Source organism: Sinohyriopsis cumingii, chromosome 16 (assembly GCF_028554795.1).
Source record: "Sinohyriopsis cumingii isolate HCF-2022 chromosome 16, ASM2855479v2, whole genome shotgun sequence".
In the NCBI taxonomy this organism is placed as follows: Eukaryota; Metazoa; Mollusca; class Bivalvia; order Unionida; family Unionidae; genus Sinohyriopsis; species Sinohyriopsis cumingii.
The window spans coordinates 43491999-43504632 of record NC_142976.1 but is presented as its reverse complement, the minus strand read 5'-3'; the positions used below and the strand labels follow the sequence as shown (position 1 = coordinate 43504632).

Sequence of the window (12634 nt, the reverse complement as noted above, 5' to 3'; positions counted from 1 at the left end):
AAAATTAATGCTTTTCTTAACACATAATGAGAGGATTCTATTTTTCCTCTTAGTATGTTTCCTCTCCATAATTTTTAGCAGAAGGAAAAATTTGCTAATTCCACGGAGAATCCTGTCTTCAACTCTCATCTGACTACACTTTTTATGTGATGTGATGCACACAGTTATTGGGGAAGTTTAGCTCAAGCAATTTAGAATCATTGTATTTCTTATAAAAAAAAGGAATCTGAGGGAGTATCAACTATTGTGCACATGTTAAAGTGCAACAGCAGCATTAAAATTGTAATGCTTTAAAATCAGCTGCACAAAACATGCAAAATATGCAGTTATAGTGATACAGTTTTGTGTATTTCTTTCCGTTTTTGGTAGAGAGTAATTATGATATATCCAGAAACTTTTATATATCTAAATCAAGGGAACAAGTTGTAAAGAAGTTAAAAGGTGCATAATACACAATTCACAATACACAATACATAATTTGCTTTCATATATTACTGAAAATGCCACAAGATAGCAATGAATATAAACTTAAATCATAGTGTAAGAAAGACTCATTTTCTGAATATGCTGGTTGTTGTCTTTTATTTCTGACAAACATAAGTATGGAAGGACAGGACTTAAAGCTGTAAAGCAGTCATGCTGAAGGACAGAAGCATAAAGAGATACAAAAGTGAGATGTGGCATATCTCACACGTTTTTCCTTCATTCAGTTAGAAAAATTAGCAGAGCTAGTCGAGACCCTAGATCAGAACTTGACTTGGTTTTTCACTCAATAATTTTGGATTGTTTTGTTTGTATTTTGTCACTTTTTACAACACAGTAGTTATATTTGTACGTATATAAACTTAGTATATGTGGAAGTAATAGACTATCAGCTTTTTAAAACTTTATTTTTAGTATAATGGATGCTTTTGTTTATCTAGAATGACCATAGATCGTAATAGTTGTAGTTGAAATTTACATGTGGGAGAGTCACCATAAACAAGAATATTGTAATTAATCATAATAATTTTGTAATTGTTCTTATGTTTTTTTGGCATGATGTACATGGTGGCTGGTAGAGATAATATAGAATGTATTATCTTGCTGACTTTGGTGACAGCTGACATGTACATGTGTATTTCTATCATAATGCAGCTTTGTCATATTGAGGGATGTTTGATTATCTGTTAGCTTTCTTAGATGATGAGTCAAGATCATTTGCATATGGTATCTGCAAAAGTTTTTGACAGCAACATAATTTTGTACCTTCTGTAAGTTATCCTGTATTTTTTATTCAAGTAATTATAATTATTATGATTTCCAAGTATGCTTTTTATCAGGGATGAGTTACCTGTGCATAATTATTGATTCATAGAGGTGAGGTACCTGTATGTAATCAGTCATTCATAGAGATGATCTACCTGTATGTAATTATTAACTCACAGAAATGGGCTACTTGCACCTGTATGTAACTATTTTTATTGTAGAGTCCATGTTAAATATAGCCAGTGCTTTGGTGATTTGCCATTAAACCATGCACTCACGCATGCACATATGCACACACACACACACACACACACACACACACACACACAGAGTGGAATAAAAAAAAAACTCACTGTAATCCTTTTTTCTCTAGGTTACCTTGTATGTTTTGGAAGATCAAAAGAAGCCAAGAAAGGATTTGGTAGACCAGATGTCACACCAAAGTAAGTTATTTAACTGCATCTGTGGATTTGGACTGTAAAAAAAATATTATAAACGCTGTACAAATTCCTGCATGACATGCAAAGCACAAAGAATGTCAGTTGTTTAAGCCATTAAAAAACCTTTAATTAAAAAAATCTAATTTCTTTCTTTGGGATTTACAACCTCCTTTAAGGTACACTTTTACAAAAATCTCTGTACAGTGGTCCCCCTAATATAAGGCCACCTTTCTGAAGCAGGAAAATGATCCTATTCAAGGGGTGGTGTTTTTTCTGGAGGGGGTTCTCACAGATGTAAATAACAATTATATACACAGAGTGAAAGGCAAAAGAGACTATTTCTTAAATAAAATTAGTTTCATTTTAGAAATCATATTTATATGATGGAATTTTAAAATCTTTTTATTTAAAATAATCAAGAATAAGGTGGCACTCACCAGATGATATGTACTTTTGAGAGAGTGATGCATGTAAGGTGAAGTAGTTTGCAGTGGAGAGAATGTTGGCATACCTCTATGCTACATTAATGTAATGTGGATGATATTTCTTTTGGATATTGTACTTTTAGAAATTTTACATGATTTAAGCACACTGCTAACTAAAATGACTGCTCCCTTGTGTTAAAAAATCAGTCTGAATTAGTCTAAAATACACTATACATAGCAGCTATTAAAATAGGGAAAATGAATTTTGCCAGACCAGACAATACCAGCTTCTGAAAGTGCAATGAATGAATTACCAAATATATAAAATGTAAAAAAAAGTTATCAGCTCTTTTTTATACAATATACCTCTGAAGTTCAGGAAGTGAAAATGACCAAGTAGAGCTAGCACTGTTTTGAAAGGTGCACATTTGAAGTAAGGCCAAGCTGTATACTCTACAACCTATAGTACACCGATCAATCATACACCAAAATAAAGGGAATTAAAGGTTCTTTGCATTATACCTAAGATATACAAGGTCTTTTTTAAATAGCCAGTATAACCAGTGAGGAAAGCCAGGGAAATTCTTTTTCTTTAAAATCCTAACCCTATGCAAAATGCGAAACTGCAGAGCGCCACCTAATCATCAATCATCATGAATTCTCCATCTTTTCAAAGGAAGTGAGCTTGTCACATGATTGACTTGATTTAGTTAGGTCCCCTTTCAAATACATTTTGAAAAAGAAGTGACAGTAAGTAATATATCAGTGGTACATTGTAGCAACCAGACATAATGCATACGGTACTTCTAAGCTGTTAGATTTTGTCATCTTGTTAATTATTGGAAGAAATAATAAGCATTAATTATCAAAGTGACAAAATCTTATACATAAAAAACATGTTGTCGTATTACTTACAATTTTGTATGGATTTAAGCTAGATACCCTAGCTTCATTTTGGGAAAAAATGTCAAAGTGTTAAATTTAGAAATTAACAAATATTGGTGAGATTTCCATCTGTAAACCCAATTATTTGTCCTCTTGTGAGGATTAAGTCTGACAGATTTTGCAGCAATAATCTGGCCACTGGTTGCATTAGAGGGGTGGCTATCTTAGATATGTACTTCGAACATAAGCTTGACATTGCCATGGAATTCTGGACATTTAAAGTGAAAGGCAGCAGGTTGGGCAGTGGGTGGGGGATATTCGAGAGGTGAACCGTTTTATTCATATTTAACTTTATAAATTCATACATGAGTTTTGAAAGTTGCTTGAAAACATTGATAAGTCACATTTTTTGGATTTTTTGTGGTTTTATTTGTGGAAATTCATTTATTAACAAAAAAATTCATTTGGAGGAAGACAGATGAGATCAGTTTCAGACAAGAGTCTGATTTTTCAGCCCACACGTTTTATGTAATATAGGATTGAATAGTCAATTTAGTGGTCTCTGTCTTATTAGCCCACTGTATCTGTAACCACAAGATGACCTCTTGGGGTGTGGTAACTTGATATAAAAAGTCTTATGAAAATAAGTTTTATACTTATGCAGGACAAGTTTCATCAGATGTGAAGTTGTCTTTTCTTTTTAGGTCTTTAATAGAGTGCCACTTTGTTTAATGGATTTTTTTTTACAAGCCTAGGGTATGAGCAAAATGGTCTTAAAGGTTGAACTAAAATCACTGACAACTAATAGGTAGTATCTTGTCATTAATGAGAACATATAAACAGATTTTAAATCTATGTCTGTCTTAATCTGTATACTCATAATAAAACCTAGATATCAACACATATCAAATTACACCACCCCACCACTTCCAGAGAGGAAGAAAAGGTTGCTATCTATATCAATAATATATTGTATTGTTGGCTGTTTATCATGAATCATGTCTGTACATGGCACAGATGTATCATTTCACCCCTATTTATCATTTGACAGCAGGTCAGTTGCTTTCTTAGTTTCAGTCTGTGCTTGAGGCAGACAGTTAGTTGTCTTCTTACTGATAAATGATCAGAGATTGAGGATGTTGTTGAAGTGTTCTGCCCATCTTTGTACTTTTCTTTGTCAATGACAAGTGTGGTGTTGTCAGCCCTCACTATTGTAAATGTTCTTGATGATTGTGACCAACAGAATGTCTTGAAAGTATCATAGATGTTCTTCATGTGATTTGACCGCTCTGGTGGCCTAGTGATTAGAATGTCAGCCTCAGAAACAGTAGGTCATGGGTTCGAACCCTGGCCGAGTCATACCAAAAACTTACAGAAATGGTACTTACAGCTACCTTGTTGAGCGCTCAGCATTGAAAGATTAGTGCTAGGACTGGTCGACCCAGTGTCAAGATAATGTGATTGGGTGGGACATCATGCTACGTGTCTGCGGCATGATGCCTCAGTGCTAGACATTACTATAAACTGCCACACGGCAGACATCGTAGTGATATGACTGAAAAATTGTTAAAAGCTACATTACAAATTATGATCATACACACACACACTCTTCATGTGATTCCTTTCTGCATATGACTGAACCTCATCAGCCTTGCTTCTCTGACACGAGTCTTGCAGCTCTCTTTGTTTACATTGGACAGTCATTTTGATGATGTTGAAGGATGCCTTCTTAGATGATAAAGTCCTTTTTTCCCAACAGACCTCTTGTAGTTGATATTTCTCATTCAGTAATCTATGTTTGGCAGCACTGATCTCATCAAACCAATCTTGATGTTTATGTGTGGTGGGTCCAAAGGTTTTGAATGCAGCTGAGTATACAGAGTCTCTGAAAGATACACTGTTTTCCTTGACATTCTTGATAGTTTTAATTAGTTGTTTTTTGTTGGCTGCACAGTTCTTTAACAAATGCCTGCTTCACATTCTTCTGTTTCAATCTGGCAAAATTTAGGTGTCATAACCCCTGTTTAAATTGCAACCTTGTCCTTCAATTTTGTTTCTGCTCAAGATCTTTTGAAGGACTGCATAGATTGAAATAAAAGTTGGTATGAGGCCTGATGTTAGGAAGACCTATGATAGGATCACTTTTCACCATTTTCAGGCACACTAATGGAGTTATGGTCCCTATTCAGTTTGAAATTGATCTTTTAATTTTGTTTCTACTCAAGAATTTTTAAAGCACTTCCTAGATTGAAATAATATTTAGTATAAAGAGGGATTATATCAAAGTCAGTTTTTCAGCTTCCTGGAAAATTTAACGTTTTTTTTAGACTTTGAATTTTGCTTTTAAATTTCCACTCACACTTCTCCCTCAGTAGCTTGCAGACAGATAACTACCAATCAGCTATGATGTGGTAATACAAAAAATTGTCTCCAATTTGTTGAATTTGAAGAAAATTGCAATCAAAGGTTGTAAATGAAACTTTGAGATGTTGCTCAGTTTATCATTGACAAAGGTGATTAGTGTTCCAAAAAATCTGATTCAACATCATGAAATTTGCAGCTTTTTATAAGAAGTCATGTATTTTGTTAATTTTTCTTTACAAGAAATTATCAGTACATGGTAAATATTTGATGATATTTCAATCCATGAAAATGTCAGTAATGCTTACTGATAGTAGGACTTTAAGAAATAAATGCCAATTAAGTAAAATTTTGTCAAGTGTGATTTGTGTTTCGGTTCTGTCATTGAATTTGGGTTCAGTCTAATGTTTCTTAATGCTACATGCCCTCTTATATTCAGATATGAAAAAATGTCAGTCAACCATCACAGCTATGTCCACAAGCATTTTTGGGGAACTAATTGAGTGCTGTGCTTTGATTTTCAATTTGTAGAAGTGTTTGTTGTATTGTTCAATAAATTAAAAGTAAACCTTTATATTAAAGCATTAATTTTTTCTTTTGTAGAGAATAAAATAAAGTGAGTGAAATAATAATAAAATATTAGGTTCAAAGGCATGCCAGTCCTACCCATATAAGAGCTTGCAGTGATGATAGTGTGTCAGGACATCTCAGTTTAATTGACCAGTGATCACTGTTATAAATATTTTCATGTAGGTAACATAATTAAATTATCTAAAATTAAGAAGCAGTTTAATTTGCTAATGTGATCAATGATAACAAGAAAAGCAATGCAGAAGAAATACTTGATACATGAAAAGCTTTTGTTACACAGATAGAGTTCATTATGGAGAAGCATGTTCCGAAGTTTGTAGTGAAGTTAAAATCCCAAATTGGCACTCACAGGTATGGCAAGAATGAGCGGAAATTTCGGTTAAGAGACAGCATCAGTATTTTATGACTGGAAAAAAATATTTTTAAAATGTCAGATCAACATTGACAGTTGTTATTTCATGAATTAAATTTACCTAGTTTTTGAAAAATGAAATCTTGTTTCTGTGTTAATCAACAATATCACTCAATGATATCAGCATTCATATGCAGGAAGCAGTGATGTAATACATGATGTTTTCAGAGGTACATGTATCTTGAAACCTGTTGGAGTAATGTTTTAATGATCTTTCAAAAGTTGATTATCTTAAAAAAATAAAGTTAATTTATACAAAAACTTGGACAGATTCATTACAAAAAGCATTTTATTGACAAGTATTCCAATTATAAATAAAAAAAGACATTTAACAGCCCCTCCCCCAACTTGATGTTGTTGCTGTCTAGTCAGAATAGCATCTCTCTTAAATTTTCAGAGGTCCCTCGATAACTCATGGCCTCACTTAAACTGTGGCCTGTATTTTGGACTCTATCATGCACTAGTTACCATGGGAGAGGTGTAATAACTTTTGGATTACTTCATTGATTCCAACCAGTTTTGATATGAGCCTTTATATTAATAACACCTAAGTTGGGTTTGTTTTCTGTCCATATTTTATGGAGTTTTGATTTCTATTTAACCTAGAACAGTTCCTTTAACTGCATCTTAATTGGCAGGATCATCGGTAATATAAAGAAATACTTCTTGTTAACTGTGTGAATAATGGATTAATAATACTATGATTAATACTTACACTCCCAGCGAATGGCATATATATTTGCTGCACAGTCTCTGTATATACAAAATTAATAATAATAATAATGAATGAGAATTATGACATGCAAATTTTCCATATTGCACTCCATATTATTAACAAACATTCAACAATAACAATATTTCATGAACCAATGTTTCATACCAATATTTCATGAACAAATATTGCATGAACTAATATTTCATGAATATTTCATGAACCAATATTTCATGAACTAATATTTCATGAATATTTCATGAACCAATATTTCATACCAGTATTTCATGAACCAATACAGTACATATGAGTACCTTCTCCTGCATCCTTGTTAACGTTTTCCTTTTTTTGCAAGCTCACAAAATGCACAAAAACAAAACCTTAAAGTCCTGTAAACAGGTACAACAGAATGCCTTAAGCCTTCAAGCAAGGGTAGAGATTTTACTTTGGGGGAGAGGGAGCAAATAATTTGTTCCTTCTTTCTATCTATCTATCTATCTATATATATATATCTATATATATATATATATATATATATATATATATATATATATATATATATATATATATATATATATATATATATATATATATATATATATATATGGTTAAATAGACAATTTATGGACTTATTATATATATCTTGCAGGACATTGTCAGAGTTGGCAGTCTATGCATCAGGCCCTCGAGTGCGTTCCTCACAAAGTGCGAGTGGATTCCCAGTGTATTTCTCCAAAAGTCCACCCACACCAAATTCAGAGACAGTCTCGGTCAGCATGTACTACAAGTATAAGGACAGAGTAAGGGATTTCAGAATGTTCATGTTTCTATATTTAGACAGGATAAGGACAGAGTAAGGGATTTCAGAATGTTCATGTTTCTATATTTAGACAGGATAAGGACAGAGTAAGGGATTTCAAAATGTTCACTTTGCTATATATAGACAGTATAAGGATGGAGTAAGGGTTTTCAGAATGTTCACTTTGCTTCATACAGACAGTATGCGATGATCTCACTCAAGAGTATTGGATACTTCCTTCATAGTAAAATCTCCTATTTAAGACCAATGATGGGACTGTAAAAGGTGGTCTTTTATGGAATGAGATCTGATTTCAAATGAGTTGTCTCATTTACAAAGTTAGTATGAATAACCAAATTTGGCTTCTTTTTTATCCCTACTCATCACAGTGGATTTCCATTCTTTGGTATAATGCCACTGTCACACTCAATTTAGATCGCATTTTCTGCAGTCTTTTCTCTACAGTAGCTTTGGTGAAGATTGTGCTTAATACAAAGGAGGAGATGGGCCACAAGACTACTGACTAATGATTTTACAATTGTAAGGATGTAACAATGTAAGGATGACATTAGCATGAAAAACATCAGAGTCAGCATACATGGTCTGATTCTTTTCCCTGATTTTTTAAAATTGGATTTCAGTTTTTGATAAGATACTTGGATCCAATCAATGTTCTCATATCTTAATGAATGGACATGATGGGCTAAAATGTAGTTGACCCAGGAGTAAAACAAAAGCATCTGAGATTAATATATTCACAACAAAGGGGTGGCTTTGAGGAGCATGATTTTTAATCATAATGCTTTTTATTATCATGTCTGAGGGATATCATCCTACTCTTTGCCTGTCTCTTTGCCCAAATGTCAAAATCCTGAAACTTGATACATAGGTTGCCCATGTAGTTAATATCTGCCTAGATTGCAAATAATGACAAAATAAAATTTGGCTCTAATTTGGAAAATTGCACACATAAGGCATACATTTTAAGAAATCTGGAACTTACAAGAATTTAGCACCACAGAAATCTCCTGTACATTGTCATAACAATCACTCAGCTGAATAAAGATTTTTTTTTCCTAATCATTAAATACCAAAAATGTTGAGGCCCACGTCAGGAAGGGGGAGCCTTGTTGTAAACACGTTTTCCACCCATGTGCCTTTTATAATTTTTTTCTTATTATTGGTATGATCAAGCATTTTTAACTCAGCTGGCCATCAACCAAACATGCTTATGTGATGGTCATTCATCAGTCACCTGTACAGATCTGTCTGTGAAACACAAGTTTGTTCTTGCTACTGCTCCTAAATTACTTAGAGGATTGCCATGAAACTTTGCATGCACATTCATCCCATGATTTAGTTGTTCCTTTATTATAAATTGTACCATTCAGACATCAATATGGCCATGACAGCAGCCATCTTGAAAATCTTTTTGCTGCTACGTCCCGTAAGATGCCTAAGTGGTCCTGAGTGAAAATTGTGCCTGCTGTGCATCCAGTATGGCATCCACAATGGCTGTTCTTGATAATCTTGCTGTCACTACTTGCTGTCTCTGAATTCTTGTTCGTATTGACATGATGCTTTCACCCAAGGACTTGTAATAATGATAATCTTGCTGTTCACTACTCTCCCTGAATTGTTGTTCATATTGACATGATGCTTTCACCCAAGGACTTGTAATAATGATAATCTTGCTGTGCACTACTCTCCTTGAATTGTTGTTCATATTGACATGATGCTTTCACCCAAGGACTTGTAATAATGTTAATCTTGCTGTTCACTACTTTCCCTGAATTGTTGTTCATATTGACATGATGCTTTCACCCAAGGACTTGTAATAATGATAATCTTGCTGTTCACTACTCTCCCTGAATTGTTGTTCATATTGACATGATGCTTTCACCCAAGGACTTGTAATAATGATAATCTTGCTGTTCACTACTCTCCGTGAATTGTTGTTCATATTGACATGATGCTTTCACCCAAGGACTTGTAATAATGATAATCTTGCTGTTCACTACTCTCCGTGAATTGTTGTTCATATTGACATGATGCTTTCACCCAAGGACTTGTAATAATGATAATCTTGCTGTTCACTACTCTCCGTGAATTGTTGTTCATATTGACATGATGCTTTTACCCAAGGACTTGTAATAATGATAATCTTGCTGTTCACTACTCTCCGTGAATTGTTGTTCATATTGACATGATGCTTTCACCCAAGGACTTGTAATAATGATAATCTTGCTGTTCACTACTCTCCCTGAATTGTTGTTCATATTGACATGATGCTTTCACCCAAGGACTTGTAATAATGTTAATCTTGCTGTTCACTACCCTCCCTGAATTGTTGTTCATATTGACATGATGCTTTCACCCAAGGACATGTAATAATGTTAATCTTGCTGTTCACTACTCTCCCTGAATTGTTGTTCATATTGACATGATGCTTTCACCCAAGGACTTGTAATAATGATAATCTTGCTGTTCACTACCCTCCCTGAATTGTTGTTCATATTGACATGATGCTTTCACCCAAGGACTTGTAATAATGATAATCTTGCTGTTCACTACTCTCCCTGAATTGTTGTTCATATTGACATGATGCTTTCACCCAAGGACTTGTAATAATGATAATCTTGCTGTTCACTACTCTCCGTGAATTGTTGTTCATATTGACATGATGCTTTCACCCAAGGACTTGTAATAATGATAATCTTGCTGTTCACTACTCTCCGTGAATTGTTGTTCATATTGACATGATGCTTTCACCCAAGGACTTGTAATAATGATAATCTTGCTGTTCACTACTCTCCGTGAATTGTTGTTCATATTGACATGATGCTTTTACCCAAGGACTTGTAATAATGATAATCTTGCTGTTCACTACTCTCCGTGAATTGTTGTTCATATTGACATGATGCTTTCACCCAAGGACTTGTAATAATGATAATCTTTCTGTTCACTACTCTCCCTGAATTGTTGTTCATATTGACATGATGCTTTCACCCAAGGACTTGTAATAATGTTAATCTTGCTGTTCACTACCCTCCCTGAATTGTTGTTCATATTGACATGATGCTTTCACCCAAGGACATGTAATAATGTTAATCTTGCTGTTCACTACTCTCCCTGAATTGTTGTTCATATTGACATGATGCTTTCACCCAAGGACTTGTAATAATGATAATCTTGCTGTTCACTACTCTCCCTGAATTGTTGTTCATATTGACATGATGCTTTCACCCAAGGACTTGTAATAATGTCTATGTGATCCGGAAAGAAAATGGTGACAATCATATGCTCATTATGTCCACCATGGTAGCTAATTTGAAAATCTTGTTATTGTTTAAGAATATCAGAGCTGGTTTCAACACTCAGAAGTTAAAAGGAAGAAATTGTCTTATCTTGAATTCCTGGAAATTCTTTTCACCCAGTAGATTGTCAGTCCCTTCAACAACTTTTGTTTCTTTGTTTGTTTTTTGCACCAGAATCATCCAGGATTTCAAATGAATTTTATATGCAACTTTTACTTTTTTTTAAAACTCTTGCATGAACTTGATTGTCAGCATTTTGTTTCATGGGTTTTTAGAATTATGGTCTGTTATTGTTGGATATGGATTGGATTGTTGTTTCAGAGCACAGCAACATAAGTAAGTTATTCAGTGCCGAGTCAGTTGGAGGGCTGTGCCTTGCCCAAGGACACAAAACAGCTGCTAACAAGGGCAGATCCAGTGGTAGGATTCAAAATCATACTCTTTCAGTCATAAGTCTGGCAGGGGCCCCGAGTGGCCGAGTGGTCTAAAGTGCTCTCCATTACGGATCACTGCCATCTCACCTCTGTCTGCATGGGTGCGAGTCTCGGATTCGGCCAATGTGGATATGTGAGAAAGCTTGCCAGTAGCTTCTCGAGGGTCGGTGGTTCTTTCTGGGGATTTCCTGGGTTCTTCCTCCACCATTAATACTGGCTGCCATGTATAGCCTATCGTGTGCTGAAAAATGGCGTTAAACCCTACAACAACAACAATAAGTCTGGCATGCTAACGACTCCTGTCTCCATTAGTTGCCGCTTGCAATATACAGGAGTTTGAATAGGGTTTATTTTAAATTCCCAAGCCCACACTGGGAATATTATTGTTGGATACTCCTAAATTTATTTCCTCAGTTTCTCTACTTAATGCCATTGTAGCAGATGGAACCATTTGCAGTGCGTACATTGCTGGTGGCTTGATATATGCTATTACGCACTTTTAAAAAGTTAGTAAAGCTGATAACACCTTAAAAATGACACTGAAATATAAATAAATAAAAATGACTAAGTTAAAGCCAGTCTTATTTAGATTTCATTAGTATGTAATGTTTGGCACATAAAATAAATAGATAGAAATCTAGATTTGATTAAACTAAAATACATTTGATGGCTTTGTATTTATTTTATTTACAAGTAGTCATTGTAGTGATGGATATCTTTGCCTGTTATATACAGTATATATGTATTGATTTTTTTTACCTACCTCACTCCACTGTACTTCATCATATATCTCTTCCTCAAAATAGCATGGATTAACATTGTACTGGCCACTGATTGCAACATCTTTCCAAATTGCAAACTCTTTCATTGACAGGTGAAGATATGATTTTTAATTTTTAAGATATTAATGGGATAGATAATGCTGTATTTGTGTATGTGTCAGGTAATTTCTTTCCCTGATTCGAGGTTGGATGTGATTCACAGTGGGTCAGTTCCTGACTATAACCAGA

General features: G+C 34.3%; 1 protein-coding gene across 13 annotated transcripts in view; it reads left to right on the top strand.

Moving 5' to 3' along the window:
* LOC149780323 (GATOR2 complex protein WDR59-like) overlaps positions 1-12634 on the top strand; it is a 180227-nt gene that overhangs the window by 70132 nt on the left and 97461 nt on the right. For all 13 annotated transcript variants that reach the window (XM_089937186.1, XM_089937183.1, XM_089937181.1 and 10 more), the window contains exons 16-17: positions 1622-1691; positions 7724-7874. In XM_089937186.1, the coding sequence (XP_089793312.1) occupies positions 1622-1691; positions 7724-7874 (221 nt within the window). The remainder of the gene's footprint in view (positions 1-1621; positions 1692-7723; positions 7875-12634) is intronic.